General features: G+C 49.4%; 1 protein-coding gene across 2 annotated transcripts in view; it reads left to right on the forward strand.

Moving 5' to 3' along the window:
* Tdc2 (Tyrosine decarboxylase 2) overlaps positions 1 to 20,841 on the forward strand; it is a 137,905-nt gene that overhangs the window by 76,473 nt on the left and 40,591 nt on the right. Inside the window, exon 1 of one of the 2 annotated variants that reach the window (XM_089573919.1) lies at positions 16,561 to 16,692. The exons of the other annotated variant lie outside the window; for it this stretch is intronic. Within the exon in view, the coding sequence (XP_089430045.1) occupies positions 16,599 to 16,692 (94 nt within the window). The 5' untranslated portion in view covers positions 16,561 to 16,598. Of the gene's footprint in view, positions 1 to 16,560; positions 16,693 to 20,841 lie in introns of those variants that run through there. 2 annotated transcript variants of the gene reach the window in all.

The following is a 20,841-nucleotide window of genomic DNA, read 5'->3' on the forward strand; positions in this document are numbered from 1 at the left end:
TAGCTGAGGAATCGAGAGCATAACCTTATTTGCATGTCGACGGGTGTTCGGCTCCCCTTTTTCCGCTGGTGTCTCCGTGTCGATGATGTGGACACACTTTCCTTTGTCGATAAACAATGCCGCTGTTCGAGAGGCTCCCCCACTTCTGCACACGAATGTCCCGTAACTTGACACAAAAAGTTACAACAGCAGTGTTTGCTGCACTCGTCTCCGTCTTGCTACAGTTTAGTGCAGCACCCGCCCTCAAGTTGAGTGTGTTCGCTTTGCTCCTGCTACCGAAAGTGGCGTCTTTCGTAGCGCGTCAGGTTTCTGTTGCTTTTACCTTCACAACGATTTCGAAAGAAAGAAATCTGATCAGAAATCATTTTAAGGCGAAAGCCTTTAATGCCTCATCATTGTCGACAGAAGGTTGTCAGCAGAGGTGTCGCACTTTTCGGTTGGTCGAAATGAGTATGACGTCAGAGTGCGCGGATTCGCAGCAATGAGGTCACCCACGGATGCCTGACGCCCCCTTTTGGAGCAGACGACAACTAATAAAATAGTTGTCGTCCGCTCCGACAGGGGGCGTAAGGCGTCCGTGTGTGACCACATTACATACCTCATTACTGCGAACGGAGCCATGGATACATCCGAACTCATCGAAGGAGAGATAGAGTCGTGTTAAAGAAGCAGTCAAAATCGGTAGTCAAAGTGTGTAGTTGTAATGTGTAGTCAAAGTGTGTAGTCAAATAAAGCACTAGTACAAGCACAAACAGTCTCGAAGTCAGTGCCAAACAATGCGCCAGGAAAGGCTTTCACCTTGCAGCATTTTAGAGAGCCAAAGTTCCCCCTGAAATTTAAGACCCCCCCCCCCCCCCCCCCCCCTTCCCGGCCTGCATGAATGTATATCATGCAATCGTTGTATATACGAGAGCCCAAGCCTGAGCAGGAGACCGGCGTTTAGCACCGGCACAACAAAGCTTCAGTAAACTCTAGTTTGCTCTAGTTGGTGCAGATACATAACTAAAGGAATACAGCGGCGCAAGAAAACAAGGATGAGTGTACACCAAGAGTGTACTCTTTCATGTGGTTATAAGCGGCTTTTGTTGATAATAGATGAATTAGTAGTTGGTGGCCGTTTTGTCTATTGCGTGTTCTCACGCTTGTTTTCTTGTGCCGTTGCGTTACTAAAGTTTGAGTATAATAAATACATTTATTTAAATATTACACTTTAAATGCTTGCTTAGCGTGCCGCGATTTTGTGGCGTCAGATTTTGTCTTGTCGGTCGCTGAACGCTTGTGTAAGGTGTCAAGGCCCTTCTTGTGAACAACCAAAGTCAGTAGTTTAAAGCTTTTTTCCCTAATGTCTTTTTCAAACATCGACTGATTAATACACGCAGTAACACGAACATTTCGTGGTTAAACTGATGTTTCTTTTGGGTGTGTCTCGTTCGTCTGCCTTCTAGTATACTTCTGAGTACCGTACAAAAGTTAAACTGCAATTAGTGAAAGCTATGAAAGCTGAAGAATACTTTTCGTCCGTGGTTCAAAGCCGATAAGGTGAGAGGTTAAAAAGACCAAACAGGAATTTGGTCTGTAGACAAATAGGAATTGGTCTGTATCGAAGAATTTCCGTGTTCTAATAACAAGTACGCAGCTAGAAGACCGTGTTATCATAAGCTAGAAAAAGTAAAGAAATTACAGGCCATGCCGCCACCGGCCGCTTTCACAAACTGCGCTGCGTCAAGACAGTTTAACCGCGAGAAATCCGTAAAATCACAACGTCGGCGTGTAAGAGCAAATAGCTCCACTCTCCACCCACTTAAACCCTCCACGAAGCCTCCAGCCACCTAAACCCCCCCCTGACGTCTCCAAAACCAGAAGTGGCATGAGCATCTGCCTCGCAAACGTGAGGTGTGGGGTTCGATCCCCAGTTTTTCCCTTACCTGGCGCTCGGCTTGTCTGGGGTGAAACGCTTTGGAAATGGGTCTGACCTCACCTTCGGTTTGGTTTATTGTTCAGGTGGTTTAACGTCCCAAAGCGACTCAGGCTATGAAAGACGCCGTAGTGGATGGCTCCGGAAATTTTAACCTCGTGGAGTTCTTTAACGTGCACTGACATCGCACAGCACACGGGCCTCTAGGATTTCGCCTCCATCGAAATTCGACCGCCGCGGCCGGGATCGAACCCGTCTTTCGGGTCAGCAGCTGAGCACCATAACCACTGAGCCACCGCAGCATTGTTTGGGTGCAGGCTCTCTTTATATTATTGCCATAACCACTCGGCCTTTTTTTTTTTTTGGTTAAAGTAAAGTGTGCCCTCACCTTCAGTAGACGATGAACACCCTGTGCCAATCAGCTCATTGGCCAAGGCTACCCTTGCTCCGCAAAAATTAATCATCATCAAATTCAAAGGTACAATGGCACGGCGACCTACGTAAAAAGAAAGGCAAGATTCACATGTTGTCTCAGCTCCGCCGCTACAGTTCTTATAATCATCTCTAACTTCATTTTAGTGCGTAGCACTGCATCCCCCCCTCGCCGATTTCGCCATTGTCTGTGCGATCCAAGGAGGTTATATTAAATATAACCTCCTTAGTGCGATCCCACTGTGGCAGTACAGTTAATGACTGGTGGCGAGAGGTTGCTATAGTAAGAGCAACCTGGGCATCACAAGCCCTGCCGGTGGTGGAAGCATCTACCATCGCAGGGCAGTGGTGCATCGCTTAACTGCTGCATCACCACTGCGCCAGGAGTGCTACGAGAACTCCCAGTGATCGATGAATGCAAAGTATAGAACGACCGATTCCGCATACGTGGACATTAACCAATGAACCCTATCGCGTCATGCCCTTAAGGCGGAACTCAAGTCCGATGGCTCCGATCTTTGTCTGAAGCCTGTTTGATCTTGAAAACCGAGCCTCGAACCGAAACCGAAGTGCTAGAGCTCCTAATTCGCATTTGGCATAACCCCGCAAAACTGTACTCCAATTTTCCGCCCTGGATCTCTGAGGCTAGCCTACCCCGCTATTTTTTTTCCAAAAGGTGATCACGGAGTCCTTTTCGGCCTTGACGTGACAAGATTATATGGAGTGGTTGGAAAATATTTCAATCCAATTTTCTCACCTATACAGTGCGTCTTTGCTGCAGAAAAAAAAAAGCATCATTTACGTAGACAGAAAGAGCCGCTGAGTCGATGTTTACCAAGGGCAAAAATTCCATGGAGTTGCCTTCAGTCTCCCTTTCAAGCATTAATGCCGGAGTTTTCAAGATTCGACGAGTGTTTCTTTTTTATGACTCGGTTATCCGTCTACCACTTGCGGCTGCCGCGTGTGTCGTTAGAGCCGAGAGCCAGCAAGCAATGTCACTGGCTTGTTCAGGTATCAAAGGCAGGGATGACTAACTTGACGAAAGTGCAGTGGAGCCTACTGGCAATGTAAAAGTTACGGAATATGGTTTATCCTTGTCCTCTGCTGTAAAAGCGACTTGCCCAAGTCACCATGCACTCTAACACTCTAAACAGAAATGAGTAGAAATGACCTCTAGCACACTCCCTTGTCATAAAAGGAAATGCGTTACAGGACAGATTACTCCCTTTTTACTCCCATATAGTCGTGTTTAGAGTGCACTGGTCCGGTGTGCACACACTGGTCGCTTCTTTCGTTCCGTTTTTTTCCTCATCCTCCTGCTACTACAGGTGCGTTGATTCTCATGAGCCTCTCTACGCGTTACCGAGTGTCGTAGACGTTATACACGGGGCAAAAGATGCTACTGTAAATATTTTTCTCGTGCGCAAGAGTATAGCTGTGTCAATAACCAGCGCGCACAAGTTGTGACCATTCGCGAAAACGCCAGAGAAAACTTGTGAAGTCTGACCAATATATTCACTGAAATGTGAGGTTCGTTGGGGCGTATTTCGTAATTGAACAAAACGTTGTAAAAAAAAAATGAGGGAAGTGGTTTTTTTTTTTTGCAGCCCCACTCCACCAAACAATTTTGGCTTTGCCTTAACGAATAATTGAAGGAGACAAATTTTAAGCAACTTTCTACCAGGGGCCTTCATTGAAACGTTAACACCGACACTACATTAATATTAAACGTACCCTATCTTTAATGGCTTACTTTTCTTAAGTTTTTATTACCATTTGAACAAGCGATGACTGGCACATACATTTCCGCTTCCACTCCGCATTTCAAGCTTTTCGTCGCTCTTGTGATGCCGGTTTGCAAGTGAGCTAGTCTATGCCTCGCTGGGGTAGCAGTAAGTTTCGAACAAAACTGACTCAGGAAGAGATCTGTGCATGATGACCGCAGAATCCCAATACTCTTTTTCTATTTGTCGAACGCGTCATTTAAGCTGTCGCCGCAGTTTCTTCTGCACTGCGTGCAACTGTACTCTACCTGGGTTACACACGCACACTCGAGCACACAAGTTCGGCCGAGTTCACGTGGTCGGCGCCCTGATTTCCGCCGTGGCCTTCGGGAAAAGCTCGTCCGCGGCCTATCTGGGGAGCGGATAACGGTAGGCACTTACATGTACGGTTCGCCAAGGCCGAAATTGTCGGTCGCTGGCCTTCGCACGCGTTGCTCACTGAAAACGGACCACGCTGGCACCGTTACGTCGACCATTGTTCCTCGGAGTGAATGGGCCACACTTCACAAAACAACACGCTTCTTTTCCATTTTTGCTTTGCTTGCGTAAAGAGCATAATGGTAAAGAATCAGGTTTTCCCTTTTTTAGCTTTTTCGCTCATTTATAAAACCAGTACATACAAATTGTTTGGACTCATAGCCTTTATGGCTATTGAAGGGCCAAAATCTGCACGGTAGAAATGGCCCTTAGGATATTAGGATATGAAGGAAACATAACACTTCAGTTATATCAGTGAGAATATTTGTTAGGCTAATCTACAACAAAAACACAAATGAGAGAACAACAAACGCAAAAATCAAATCGCGCAAACATGTTTAAATACATATTTCCGAGGAATCAAGAAAAACCTCGGCTGAAACGATACGCGTCAGCCTGATATGCTGAATTATGGTTTTTGATTATGATTTGTTAAATGAATTCAATTGTCATGTGTTATATGCTTCCGTATTATAATCGCTTCTTTTTCATGATGTGTGAGCTTGATACTAATGTCTTTGTAAACGTTCTTTAAACTTTGATGAGTGCGTAGATTTTATCGTTCAGCAACCTGCGTCGATTGCTTTTTTGCACTATGGCCCCCAGGCCAAGTCAAGTTGCTGAGTGCAACTTCTAGCCCAGGGGACCTTCAGAGTCGTCTGTAACCGTTCTGAAAATAAACGACTTGAATTGAATTAAATCACAGCTCTAGTGAGTGCAGCAACATTGGTAAATGCCGAACCCTGGTGCTCTAGTAGATTAACTTGAGAGCACGGACTGGCTTCCTACAAAAAGAAAAAATATATTGAGGCCGATAATAATACAAGCCATCACCGCCACGCTGTAAGCATTTTACGCGCATTAAACAATACGATGTAAGGGCCTGGTCGTGTGAGTTCGCCCTTGCTATACTGGCTCTCAGTCTAATCATCCCGACTCGACGATATCAGTTGGCTGAGCATCAGTCAGGATCGCGAAGGCCAGCGGCTCTTGCTCATCGAGTGCCGCGAACGCATTGCGTGGACACTTTCGCAAGTCGACACTTTCGCCTTCCACAAGACGTCCGCTGCACGGCTTATCGAATGACACTTTTTTTCCTCGGGGAACGGTCACAGCTTTGGAGAGCAATGAATATTCGTTTCGCAGACAAACGGCAAAAGACGTTGAGAAGCCTTGCTGAATATGCACGTATACGGTGAGCTTTAACTGTTCCGTACGCCGCTAGGTGCCGCTCGGGCAGCCGGGGAGAATCAGCGGCAGAGGCGCATGCGCAATAAGATGGCTGGCTGATGTCTTGGCTTTGTTTGGGATGGGGATTGGGCTATAGTGGCTCTAGTTTCTGCTACCCCTGCGGGGATAACTGCTCAGAGCCAGGTTTCCGTCTAACTGTGAAACAGCCTGTACTTTCATAGCGGCTGCCAGCTTTGCTTGAAGGTTCAAAAAGACTATTAACACACTAAACTTGGGGCAACCAGCAAAGATAAAGCATCTGTCGTCTTGTCTGAGTTGTTCGTCTCAACTTTTGGTGGGATAATAGTCTTCTTGCGTCTTCAAGCAGTGTGGACGCCCACTATAGACCACAGAGGCTCAACAAGGTAGCATTCACTACCATCTCACAGCAGTGCCCATGATATGAGAGAACAAGACGCGCAGGAGGCCGCTGATACAGTCACGGAAGATTATTACTATCAGTCCTGCAAGGAGGAATGGGGGCTGTGGTAAAGCTGTTCGTTCATAGCGTCTGAAACACAAAGTATAGAGATGCAAACGAGTGGCTTTGAATTTCCAGGTAGTCATCTAAAGGCAGTTTGTACTTTGTGGTTAGTACTTTCACAACGTAAAAGCACAAACTGTACAGACTAGGTCACTTACTCTAACAACTACAACGTAGCTGTTTCGAGGCATGAGCAATAATTTGAGCTTGGTACTGCAATTATTAGGCCGCGCGCGGGGTTAACGCGTACAGACTCGAATAAAACGAAAACTTGGACACAGACAAAGACCGTGGACCATATGAACAAAAAGCAACCACCAGGGGTCGTATTCCAAAGCAAGCTGACCATTTTCCGTTGTACATTTCGCGTCCATTTGGTCCTCTGTAATTGGCCCCTCAGATATACCCGCAGCTTTCAAGCGTCCGCGGGAAGCGACCGGGCCATTGGGTGGTTGTTGGCGATCGGATCTCATCATTGGCTGCGATAGACAGCCAATGGTGAGGTCCAGTCACCAACCAGCCAATGGTCTGCATGGTCGCTTCCCGCGGACGCTTGGAAGCCGCGGGTATATCCGAGTGACCAATCACAGAGGACCAAATTGACGCGAAATGCACAGCGAAATTGGAGAACTTATAGAATACGGCCCCTGATTTTTTAGGTCCAACGCAATTTCATGTGCTTACACAACGTCCAAAGCTAAAACTTTCTCCTTGTTCTTATCCTTGCTGGCCTACACTGTTGGACCGCCAAGACGCCTTATACTCTTGAAAAACGGGTTGCATCAATGAAGCAATCTTAGGTGGAGGGCCGCTTACAAAGGCCTGCAAAACCCTTTTTGCATCAACGAATTTTCTGCGAACGCATATAAGAGAGAGACGTGATTTCAAGCATGCCCATCACTGATTCCGGGATGTTGTAAATTTAAGCTTTGTGGGGATTCATGTTGCCCCTCGCCCGCCGGATGCACCCTTCTCTCTCTCGTGGCCTACCACGGCTCTTCCTCTGGCGGCCCCCGACATGGAGCGGAGGGGAGGCGCCCGCGACTACGCGTCGTCACGTGGGCAGCCCTCCTTGCCCACCGCTCTCGGTTTCGGCGGCCGCGCGGGCCGCGCCCACGGGACAGTCGGATGGGGAGTTGACAGCGAGCCTTGAGAGAGAGCGGACGCGAGACCAGCGGCGGCCCAGGTGACCTGAACTGCATCTGTGCCTGTCTCCTGTGCCTGTGTCCTGTGCCTGTTGCCTGCCGCGGCTGTCTGCGCGCGACCGAGGAACACTATTGGGAGATCCCAATTAAAGCTCTTGCCTGCGGGCTTATTCCTCGGAGGTGTTGTTCTTCGCGGCCACAGGTGTGGTCGAGCTAGCGGAGTGGCGTTGGCCCTGAGTTCAGGGTCCGAACCGTGCCAGTAACCCCACACATTTTGGCGCCCAACGTGGGGCCCGAACCCACGACCCTGAGATTAAGAGTCTCATGCTCTACCGACTGAGCTAGCCGCTGTAGCCACTGTAATTCGGTATCGGCACTCCGATCCGAGGGCCGGGCGAGCGCGCTAATTGCAACATCTGCTGCAAAGCGTTTGCGAGGACGTTTGCGATGTTCTCTCCCTCTGCCGGACACACTGCGCGCTCTTCAGCCACCTGGCTGGGTGCGCGTCCCACATTTGCGGGCGTAGTTAGAGCGGGGCCAACTGGCCAGCTTTTGTTGCCTTCGCCAACTGGCGGTGGCTTGTAGTGGTGCTCGGGACCTCCCGGACCAAGTTGCGCTGCGTCACCCTCTGCACCAAAAATGTGTGGGGTTACTGGCACGGTTCGGACCCTGAACTCAGGGCCAACGCCACTCCGCTAGCTCGACCACACCTGTGGCCGCGAAGAACAACACCTCCGAGGAATAAGCCCGCAGGCAAGAGCTTTAATTGGGATCTCCCAATAGTGTTCCTCGGTCGCGCGCAGACAGCCGCGGCAGGCAACAGGCACAGGACACAGGCACAGGAGACAGGCACAAATGCAGTTCAGGTCACCTGGGCCGCCGCTGGTCTCGCGTCCGCTCTCTCTCAAGGCTCGCTGTCAACTCTCCATCCGACTGTCCCGTGGGCGCGGCCCGCGCGGCCGCCGAAACCGAGAGCGGTGGGCAAGGAGGGCTGCCCACGTGACGACGCGTAGTCGCGGGCGCCTCCCCTCCGCTCCATGTCGGGGGCCGCCAGAGGAAGAGCCGTGGTAGGCCACGAGAGAGAGAAGGGTGCATCCGGCGGGCGAGGGGCAACATGAATCCCCACACCTTAGAGATAGTTGCTCCTTGCCCACGTGCATAAACGAGAACCAAATCATGTGATGTATTTGGCGTCCAGCCATTCTCACATCGAGGACCGGCCAGTACTGGGCTTTTATCTTTTGTTTTTCCGTGCTTGCGCAATCAGAGGGCTTCCAAGAGAACCCAGTTCCTTCACCTGTATAGAGATGCTTGACACCCACAATAGCATAGTTTGCTCAGCACACTTATTACTGTTTTCTCTGCCGATAATGCGCTGCGTTCAGAGAAGCCGCAGGGGACCTTGGAGCGATTTTGCCGCAGTTGCTGTGAATGGCTTTTAGGTGACTGCCAGATTCTTCTCTCTCGTAGTCCGCCGTCCTTGGGAGCGGCGAGCCTCGATACGAGCACTGTTCTACTACAAGACGGCTCTCTCTCTCGGCAACTTCCTATCAGCACGAAGCCACTGTCGTCCTTGGCTTCGCCTTTTCAGGCAGCTCGTCCTACCCACCCCGCGGTAGACCGCACAAGCGACGTCCTTGCGCTGTGGTTTCTGGTAGCACAGGTCTCGCGCAGGCTTGGCAATGGCCCCGCCTGCTCCCGCAGTTCAGTGGCAATGTGCTGTGCCATTAGACGAGCGGAAAGCGGCGTGCAGATGTGTTTGCAGCAATTGCTGCCCTATAGTGTTTTTCTCCTTATGTTAGTCGACCTTGCAGATAGCTCAGCCTTGCTATTCTGTGAAAGTTTGCTGCGATCCTAGGACGTCCGCTTGGCTCGATCAGCGGCTCTAGAATCGTCTGGAAGACAATAGACCCTTGAATCAAGAGGCCAACAGGCCGCCCCATTCTGCTGCTAGTTGGGAGGGTGTTCAAGGTCTAGGTAGGCAGAGCTTGTTTTCGTTAAGGAGCTTTATTGTACGTATCGACAAGGGGATGCTATAGCGTATGCTTGAGCCAAAAAGGGCACATGGCAAACAGGATTACGAGGGTCGGTATGTGTATGCAAAGCATGATACGTTTAGTTGGTATGTCTTGCCTTTTGATAACCGTTCAAAACATGCCCGTGAAATGCGCCAACGAGCTTCATCCGGTTTTTGTTTTGGTCTGAGGCAAGGTCACTCCTACGGTCCTCCAAGCAGTGTGCTTACCCACGAGCTGCGTAGTGGCGTTTCTGGAAGGAGAGAACCGACTCCTTATAGGTAACGACAGACTGCTGCGAGCCAGCATGTATGCCGGCCAGCGAGCCGCAAAATAGAGGGTAAAGAAATATCGGGTGCACTTTCCGCTGATGAGGTGGTTGGTTTTCAAAGAAGAATTTCTCATAGTTGAGGGCACCAAAAGCGATAAGGAGCTCTGGCTATTTGCACTACGTTTCGCAAATACGCAGAAAGTGCATCTATTAAAAAAAAAAAAAGAAATGTAGTAACGTCGATTCAGTTTTCGTTTTGGTGTTTGTAAATAAATTTCTCGGTAATTCGCTGCACTGTACACAATCTTGAACGGTACACTCTAAACACGAATTAGCCTATACGGGAGCAAAAAGAGAGTAACCTGTCCTTTAGCGCACTCGCTTTAAGGGTCAGGTTGTGCTCCACAAGTCCAGGGGTAGATTGCCAGCACTAAAAATACGAAATACTCATGGTTTTCAACGGAAACAAATTCCCTTTTTAGAACATGCGAAGTTCGAGCAATTCTGGAGATTTTAATCGAGGTTTCAATCTCCTCTATTTGCTAACCTTAAGACCTTCGGTGCAACTGTTTAAAAGCCTCCCCTCATTGCTCACTGCATAAAGTTACTATGCTTTGCATATACCTCTGTTGTCAAGAGTAAGCATTCCGTTCATTTAGTGACCGAAATCTACCCCTAGACTTTGGAAGCATACCCTGCCCCTAAAAAATTGCGAGGACACTTTGCCAACTAGAGTGCTGAGAGACGAAAGCCGAGTACACTATGCCGGGACGACTTCCGGTGGATGTGACGTCACACCGTTCCCGTGGCTACATCGACGTCCGAGCTATTTCAACGCATCTTCGACATTTTTGCCTACAATTAATTAACTGGTTAATCTACAGTTATCAATCCTGGCTTCTAGGTTCATTTTTTCCTCCTCTATCTGAAGCAACCATTGGTTTCCTGTTGTATTTTTTAGTTTCCGAGTTCTTTGTTAACGTAGGCCTCGCCGCGGTGGCTCAGTGGTTACGGCGCTCGGCTGCTGACCCGAAATACGCGGGTTCGATGCCCGCCGCGGCGGCCGAATATCGATGGAGGCAAAATTCTGGAGGCTCGTGTACTGTGCGATAAGAACCCCTGGTGGACGAAATTTCCGGAGCCCTTCACTACGGCTTCACTCATAGCCTGAGTCGCTTTGGTACATTAAACGCCAATAAACCAAACCAACCAAACCTTTGTTAACGTACGGACGACAGTATGAGCCATTAAAGGCTTTCGCCTTAACCGGAGCGCGCGAGAGGAAGGCTTATTCCCTTTCTGCTCCTACATAGGCTTCTTCGCGTTTGCAGTGTATAGTACTGAGGAAGTTTCGACAAACGAGCTAACTATGCACGCATCTTCGTGATTTTAGAGCCTAATATCCATCGCACCAAATAGAAAATTAAGACTTGGAAGATTCAATTGTCTTTGTTTCCAGTTCGCCCTGTTCGCGGTTACAAACGTGGCTGCTAGCAGTAATGCTCCGTACCGTGATCGATCGGCGCCGTTCTTGTGAAAACCTTAGCTCGTGACCCCGTGGCAATCCAATTTCAGCGGCATTGCTTGTTTGCACCTCGTACTTACATTGAAAGCGCATTCAATTGTCCTGCAGCAGTTCACTAAACCTGCCAGAGATTTTATATTGTTTCGTGCTAGCCCAATGATTTGAATCACTTTCTGTCAACGACTTACATTCATGTTCACTTTTGTTCATGGTTTACGGGGGTTTAACGTCCCAAAGCGAATAAGGCTATGAGGGACGCCGTAGTGGAGGGCTCCGGAAATTTCGATCACCTGGGGTTCTTTAACGTGCACTGGCATCGCACAGTACACGGACCTCTAGAATTCCGCCTCCAACAAAGTTCGACCGCCACGGTCGCAATCGAACCCGCGTCTTTCGGGTCAGCAGCCGAGCGCCATAACCTCTGGGCCACCGCGGCGGCTTATATTCATGTTTCAGAAAAGAATGTAGGCGCGAAAACACAGACACTACACTATACGGAAACACTCTCCTGTGTTCTCGGCCTTAATATTCTTTAAAATATCGCACAATAAACAAACAACACATATTTTACCAAGTATATTCATGTCCGTTTTTCATAGCAATGGCAATGCAGTTTAGACGGTACGCTATTCTGAAGAGTCTGGTTTGGTTTTGGTTTATAGGGTTTAGCGTCCCAAAGCGACTAAGGCTATGAGAGGCGCCGTAGTGGAGGGCTCCGGAAATTTCGACCACCTGGGGTTCTTTAACGTGCACTGACATCGCACAGTACATGGGCCTCTAGAATTTCTCCTCCTAAGAAATTCGACCACCGCGGCCGGGATCGAACCCGCGTCTTTCGGGTCAGCAGCCGAGCACCATAACCACTGAGCCACCGCGGCGGAGTCTACTCGATATGTAGCTATAAAAATGAAGTAGCCGATACCAACCCGCTGATAAATGACGACAGTAACTTTCGAGGCACCTTGACTAGAGCCAACCCTATCCTGATCGCGCGGTCCACTGTCGCTTTGTCCAGGAGAGCTTCGGCCTCAGTTGACCGGACAGTGGTAGATGGAAGCAAAAAGAAGGCGACTTGAGTAGGAGGAAATATTTTTTCTGTGGTTGAGCCAATGTATTCTCACGTCCTTTAATCCGCCGTCACAGATTTTATTTTTTTTTTTTTCATTTTGCACGAATCGCCTCTATGTGCAGTTGACGCCATTAGGTCGGTAGCTTACTACTAAAGGGTTCTCTTCAAAGCACAGGAGATCGAGGGAATTACTAACTTCAGTCTACAGCTACAGACCGCAACTTCTGCTTCGTGGTAAATTGTCCTATGGTCTCTACTTTGTAACCTGGTGCTCTTTGTCATGATGCGATGAGCTCTCGCTTTGTCCGGAATAGCGCTGTATCGCAGGATATACAAAATAGCACTGAAGGTTCCCTTTACACGCACAAACGAAACCGGACATGTTAGCGCGCGCGCAGTCGCTATGTGCTGTCGAGTAGAACGCGTAAATCGCAGCATAATAGACCTCATTTCAAGAATAAGGATAATATACGTAATAACGTGATATGTGATAGTGGGACGCTTGATTTTAGGTGATCGCACACTGGAACCAAGCGATATGTCCCGCCGTAATCGTACAGATATGTAATGTGACCTCTTATGGAGTCCTGTTCTAGAAACGGTGCTCGGGCCTTCAGCACAGCGCCTTCACTGATTACTGTGAAGCCCCGACCAAGCACACTCCTTGTAATCATTTCGAATGTGTAGACTCAACGCAGGATAGAAACGTGAGTTGTCCTTAATCGGCCTCAAGCTCGGCAGTAGTGCCTAGTTGAGCGCAGGGGTGGATACTGAGAAGCGGGCTGCATTTTTTGTGTTTAATTTCGGAAACCAAACGCCAGCCTGTGCTCGTCACTCTCGTTCCGGCTTGTAGGGCCATGCGAAGCTGACATAGCAGCTGCATGGACGCATACGAGCGCCGCTCTAATAACTTGCAGCCCCGCCCTCTCGGTAACGAACTGGAAACCGGGCTCTGGCAAGACCCTTGTCAGTGGCAAGTGGAAGACACGCTCACACAGATTAAAGGCCTTCATTTTAACTTTACATTATACAAGTTACATCATGCACTCAGCAAATGCACACGGAGTTCATGCAGAAAAAATGGCGGCTGAGATAAACTTTTGGCTTAGCTTGGTTTAAATTCAGTGGGCCTTTAGGCGCCCAACCGTGCAGGGCGTCTGCGCCGCTTATATCAGCTGGTTGTGGCGGGCGCGTGGTGCGGCAACCAGCTCCGCGCTGGCCACGCCCCCAACCTGTGCGCATGCGCGGTGCTCCGATCAGCCACCTGTGGTTGCGGCGCAGCGCTCCACGGGCTGCGCGAATCTGTCCCAGGACAACCCTTATACTGCTCCTGTAAAACCTACGATATACACCTGTCGGTGCAAAACGGCGCGTCCCGGCAACTTTATCTATACCCATTGGCATTTATTGGATTTGATGATGGAGCCAAATGCAAGTAATGACCAACCACCACTCGGCGTTGCTTTCTCGGAATGCATTTAGCGGCGTGGGAAGAGGATGCAAGTGAATGAGACGCGCAGGCCGAGTTGCGTAAGTCCTGTGCAGGCACCCTTCCATTCAGACGAAGTTTTAGTGGTTAATTCATATTTTGGACTACTCCAGTTTAAGAAGAACCACGCAATACGTGCTGAAGGCCCATTTTGAGCTCCAGTTTAAGAAGGCCGCCGCGGTGGCTGAGTGGTTATGGTGCTCGGCTGCTGACCCAAAAGACGGGGGTTCGATCCCGGCCGCGGCGGCTGGAATTTCTTTGGAGGAGAAATTCTAGAGGCCCGTGTACTGTGCGATGTCAGTGCACGTTAAAGAACCCCAGGTGATCGAAATTTCCGGAGCCCTCCACAACGGCGTCTCTCATAGCCTTAGTCGCTTTGGGACGTTAAACCCCATAACCCAACCCAACCAGTTTAAGAAGAACCACGCAATACGTGCTGAAGGCCCATTTTGAGCACCGCTCACAGCGTGATTTTCTACTCGGTGAGCACGATTGTACTGCCCTCCAGCGAGCGCATTTTCACTTAATTGGGCTTGACGTGAGGGAACAGCGCTTCCTAACTCAAGAAGTGAAAGCTGTCGCAAAGCATCGGTGCTTTGCGATAGCTTAACAGCTTTATTGTCACATGTTGCTGCATTGCAGGCGCTAACTTCTGTGACCACCAACTTTCTTCTACTCAAAAAGAGAGAGAGAGAGAGAGACTCTTTAATGAAATGCAGAGAATTTAGCCGGCGTTTAAAAATCGCTGGCATGCTACTCTGCGTAGGAAGGGGAATTTGGGAGAAAAAGACAGTAGGAGAGCAGCGTGGAAGAGGTAAAAGAAAAAAACAACGAAGATAAAATGCGGCCATGAAATGGGTACTAAGGATGCAATGGCGAGTATTGATGTAACCTATGGAATGATGGAGCGCATAGTCCGACAAATGGGCTGACGAAGTTCACTGCATGAAGAATTCATGAAGGTAACGTACAAGTGAATTTAGAGCTTATCTAGATGTCCAATGTCTTTTAAATATGAAAAAAGAAAGTTCATTGCAAGTCTCTGTTGCCTGAAGCAGGCTAAGGGACCTAAAACTTTGTCCATTGTTAGGGGCACTGGGCAGAGCTTCTGCATGCAATGTTCATAGTACGCACGCTCGTTAGCATACGCAGGGCACACAAGTAGGATGTGTTCCACAGTTTCTACCGCGGCACAATTGTCACAATGCGGACTGTTCGTTTGTCCAAAACGGTATCGCATGCGGTTTGTATATGCAGAATTCAGACGAAGTCGGTGATAAAGTGTTTCCAGTTGTCGAGGAATTCTGGGTGAGAGTCTTGATCTAAGATGTGGGTCGATTGAGTGAAGAAATTGGTACTGATGTGTCGGCAAACTCCAAAGCCGATACGTTTCTTCGTAAGCAAAACTTTTAGCCATTTGGGACGCATCCGATTTCGTGAAAAAAGTTCGAATGTATCTCCGATGTTGATGGCCCTTACGGGCCGCTTCATCTGCTTTTTCATTAGCCAGAATGCCACAGTGAGCAGGTACCCACTGAAATGTTATGCAGTGGCCTGCGGCAATAGCTAAATGATGTATATCAACCCGCATCGCGATTCGCACTGACGCCTGACCGCTATGCGACGCAGTGTCAGCAAAGCGACTGGTCCTCGTCACACTGCGCTAGAAATGCAAAGGACACGCGAACCTAAAATGGAGGTGAATGATCACGCCAGCAGTTCACTTTTTTTTGTCCTTTTGCTCCTGGTACTTGCGAGAGAAGTTATTCTCCAATGTCGCTTCGTACCCGGCTACGTCTCACTAATGAGATGCGCAGCGCCGCCTCGTGCTACCGCAGCCGCAGCCATACCGCAGCCATACGGCTACAAAAGATAGCTTTCCTTTGCAGCCGTATGGCTACGCTTGGATGGATGCCAATGAGCAACTTCTCCCTTGTTACAAATCTACTCCACCTTGAGGGATTGCCCTCAACATTTCACCAACACTGTTTCCACTTAGAGTTATTGATCAGCTCGCTCTCGCCCTATCTAGCCGTCCTGGTTAGCTCAAATGGTACAGCGACTGCTCCGGTGAAGCGGTGTTCCCGGGTTATAACCCTGGACCAGGACGAATCTTTCTTTAACTACGAAGTTTCTTTGGAAGCTCTATAGCTTTCCTTTTTAGCCGTAAGGCTTAGCTTAGGTGGATGCCAATAAGTAATTACTCCCTTGTTACAAATCTACTCCACCTTGGGGGTTCCTCTAAACATTTGACCAACACTGTGCTCATGGTCTTCGCTGGCAACATAGAGGGAGCTAATTGAACCGACGTTCATGAGTACAGCCACGTCTCGCGCAACGCCAATGAAGTACGCGAAGTATGCCGCGGCACTCTATCGACGGCCATTACAAGACGACCTAGGCGACGAGAGCGACCCCGTAGAGGAGATGGCTCATCGTTTGTTTATTTTACGCACGTTACACGGCGGTTTGGATGTCCACTGTTGTCGGAAAGGGAGGAGAGAGGCGCCCTTATCTGGCCATGCGCCGACGACACGATTCCGGCAGCAAGGTGCCTCCTTTTTGCTCAACGCGTTTGAGTGGAAGGGAAGGGAAGGGAGAGGGGTCTTGCATATCGGGAGGGCCTTCAGTGTGTATCGGCGCTTACCACTGGGCAAGGAGGAGCACCTGCGCTTATCTGCGGGGCAAAAACCTCGCGTTCGCCCGCGCGTGGTCTCAGCTGTCTCCGGCGGACGCTAAGGACCACGTGCAGCGGCGGCACGATGAAGCCCCTGGAGCTCCTCTTCAACCGGCTACACTTCCTACTCAAGATCGACGCCCGAAATGAGGAGGCCGAGACCCCGCCGGACGTTCTCGGTGAGCTACAGGCCCGAGCCTCGAGTTTAACGCAGACAGTGGGAACCCTTATCCCGCTGTGGGATGCTCCAGAGAGCAGTTAGCCAGCCGCTCGTCTTGGTAACGAGACACTGTAGCGTCCGTCGTCGCTAAAGGTGCGACTGAAAGATCCCCCCATCTTCGCAATAGAGACGAATCTCGGCCTCCGTATTCGATGCTGTTTAGCTTGTTCGAACTATCATGCTCCTCACTGATGAAGGTAGCTTTGCCATGAGCAGTTTGCCTCTTGAGCGTCGTGGTACCGAGGCATTGTTGTTTGTTTCTGTCGGAGCAACAGGTTCTTCTGAAGCATCCGATAATCTCCGAGTGAGAGAAGCCACGCGACCGGTATTCGATGCATTTGCGGATGATTCAATTACCTTGCTTCTGCTTGATTAAGGTATCTTTACCTAGAGCAATTTTCCAGCCGAGCATCCTGGCGGTACCGTCGTAGCAACATCTAGTTCGGGAGTGCCCACTAATCATTGCGTGAGAGACGAGTCTCGGGCTCGGTATTCGATACCGTTGTGAATTATCAAGCTATCCTGCTCCTGTTTAATGAAAATTCTTCACTTGGCAATAAAACTTAGAACGCGCTTGCTATGCTAATTTCAATTATCGCATTTCATTGCGCCACAACCCCGCCGCGGTGGTTCAGTGGTTACTGCGCTCGGCTGTTGACCCGAAAGACGCGGGTTCGATCCCTGCCGCGGCGGTCGAATTTCGATCGAGGCGAAATTCTAGAGGCCCGTGTACTGTGCGATGTCAGAGCACGTTAAAGAACCCCAGGTAGTCGAAATTTCCGCAGCCCTTCACTAGGTCGTCCCTCATAGCCTGAATAGCTTTGGGACGTTAAACCCTAATAAATCAAACCAAACCAAACTATTGCGCCCCAAATTTTGCCGGTTCCGCAAAATGTAAAATAAACGTAGCCATGATGATAACAGCTGCATTTAAACATGTGGGTGCATATGTATAAAATATTATGTAACAAACTAAACTGGTCCGCGGTAGCACATCAAGGATAAACGAAGAGGCGGATAACTACGTGCAGTTTCTAGGTTGTGACTAGGTTTAGTTTGCGCTATAGACATCACCGAGGTGTGCAAATAGTAAATGCTTGATTTCATTTCAAACAATAAGTACAATACAAATACGAATAGGAGGCGTTGACTTCTCTGGGGAGAAGCTCTCACCGTTTTCCCCGTCCCCCCAACCAAGAACCACACGTTACCTGTAATCACAAAACTAAAGAAAACCGTGCTCAGAAATACGAGCCAGGGATCGAGGCCTCGCTCCCTCTATTCAAAGACTGCCTCTCCGCAGAGCGAGAGGAGCGCTTATCAACGCCACCATTTTGTCGGGGGACTGAAGTTCTGCTGGCGTGGTGCCCGGAACTTATCGAGACTCAGAGAAAATGCTTGTACTTTTCACCCTGTGAAAACGAGGATAGCGACAAGCTCACAGTGAATAACCAAAGTGGATATCATCTCCATTTTAGACTCCAACAGCTTGCAGCGAAGAGGGTCTTTTCGCTTTTGTGCGTGTAATTTCGGAGCGAGCTTCATAAGCGGCACGTGTCAAAAGAGGCCGTTCAAGTCCTTATTTTCACAGCAGAGAGCAAATTAAAGACTACGCATCATAAGCGTAACACCCCCCCCCCCCCCCCCCATTTCTGTTTAAGAGCCTCAATGAAAGCCCTTCTGGGGTCATGTGAATAAATTTTGGAAAAACTTGTGCGCCCAAGTGAAAGTTTGGAAGGATCTCAAACATGTCCCTTGGGGTAGAACGTGCTCTCTCACCTCTGCTATTTCACATATGAACCACCCCGCCGCGGTGGCTCAGTGGTTACGGCGCTCGACTGCTGGCCCGAAAGACACGGGTTCGATCCCGGCCGCGGCGGCCGAATTTCGATGAAGGCGAAATTCTAGATGCCCGTGACTGTGCGATGTCAGTGCACGTCAAAGAACCCCAGGTGCTCGAAAGTTCCGGAGCCCTTCACTACGGCGCCCCTCATAGCCTGAATAGCTTCGTTAAACCCCAATAAACCAAACATATGAACCGTGCCTTGCCGAAAACCTTTGAAAAAAACAAGGCTTTCTCCCAAGTTAAACTACCTCAAAATGGTTTTTTTTTTCTTGTATTTCTCATATCTTTTGCGACTGAGTCGAGAATCTACGTTCCTTGAAGGTCTGAAACTTTACGTGTGGATTAACAATAAAAAAAAAAATTATGTCTGTTTGGTTTTGTAGCCAGAATAAATGGGCGTAGCATGACGTACTTAGAAAACCTCGCCTGAAAGCTCAACATAAATTCCGCGATTATGCGGTGCTGCACCATCTGTTGTCTAACCTGAGCCGAAGTAAGTTGGCAACATTTTTTTGAAGGCATATATCTCTAAAACCATCTATTCCTGTGTATTGCTGGCAAAGTTTGAAAATACCCCCAACGTGGACTGCTGACATAAATCACAAAAAAAAAAAAACATTTAAACGGGAAAAGACGTAACGGAGCGCAGTGTCACACTTCTTTATATATTCAATTTCTGACATCGTCCAACCCCTTTGTGACGTAACATAGTCGGAAAACGTCTGTACTGAAGCGCGGCATACGAACTGGCCATTTGCACCGCCGCAACGAAAATCTCTGCATGCAGGCTCGGTAGATTTCAGCCCTTTAGTGTCCTGAAATCAGGTCTGCTGTGAATGCAGATGGCATAAAATTTGTTAACCACGTTTGTTTGCCAAGACCATCGTATACCCTTGTTGTGGCTCACGTTTGTGGACGGGTTCAGAACAGGAACGACGCTGCCAGAGACGGAGTAGCTAGAGCAGAAGGACGCTGAAGACGACTGAACAGTTTTACATACTTACAGTAGTCAAGACCAGCACGTGGGAGCACGTGAGAAAAGACGAGAAGTAAACGCACTCTTCACGAGGCATCTCGCTTGTCTAATACAGTCCGAGATCCCTAGCCCTATGTCCCTAGCCCAATGTCCCTAGCCCTATCCCTAGCCCAGTGTCCAAACAAGGGTTCGCTCAAGACGACTAGGGGAGCCGCCCGCACCAGGACGCGGTACCGCAGCGCCCCCTGACAGGTGTTCCGGTGGCGAGGGCCCCCACTTCCGACCTCGATGTCGATACTGTCGCAGCCTCCCAGCTTCTTCGGCGGCCATGTTGATTTAACATCGTGGATAGCAGGCCCTGGATGCAACGGTCGTTGACCTGGGTTAACTAGAAGTTCCGCTTCCGGCAAGGTCACCATGCTTCGAACGTCGATGCTTCATGCAGATGGAAAGAGATTGCCGCCATCGTTAGTCACTCCAGGAAAGAGGGAGGATCAGTTTCCAGACAGGCGGGCCACAGTGTCGGTGGGAAAGTTGTGGCATCTTCCTTTCGTCGCCGCCGTCCCGCACACGGTGATGGTCTCTTCCCTAACGAGGCGATTAGTCCCGAATGGTCCCGCAACGCAGCGTCCGCCTCGCCAAAGCCGCAGGTCGGAGAACCCTTTCTCCCCAAAACCAAAGATAGACTATACGCTGTTGACGCCACCGCCGTGGCGACGCTCAGGATATTGGCTCCACATTGGCGCTTCTTTCAAACGCGTCTGTTGACATCTGACGGTAGGTTCCGTGTGAAAATTCCTCTCGTTGTTGAGGTCGGTCCCCGATCAAAACACTCTGTCTTGTCCAGCAAAAGCAGTCTGCACTCAGGATGCATGACTCGCCAGGATAGCACAGTGCGATAAAGTTGGCGAACAATGTTTGGTTTGCTTTATGGGGTTTAACGTCCCAAAGCGACTCAGGCTATGAGAGACGCCGTAGTGAAGAGCTCCGGAAATTTCGACCACCTGGGGTTCTTTAACGTGCACTGACATCGCAAAGTACACGGGCCTCTTGAATTTCTCCTCCAAAGAAATTCAGCCGCCGCGGCCGGGATCGAACCTGCGTCTTTCGGGTCAGCAGCCGAGCACCATAACCACTGAGCCACCGCGGCGGCAATGTACTGTTGAGGCATAACCGCAGCGCGAAAACCACAAACACATAAGGAACGAACACCTACAGACTCAGACAATCGCTGCATTCACATATGATTTATTGTACTGAAGCAAGGTGAATATAAAGGCTGTATC

The sequence above is a fragment of the Amblyomma mixtum genome, chromosome 2, assembly GCF_055824585.1.
Source record: "Amblyomma mixtum isolate Tamu chromosome 2, ASM5582458v1, whole genome shotgun sequence".
In the NCBI taxonomy this organism is placed as follows: Eukaryota; Metazoa; Arthropoda; class Arachnida; order Ixodida; family Ixodidae; genus Amblyomma; species Amblyomma mixtum.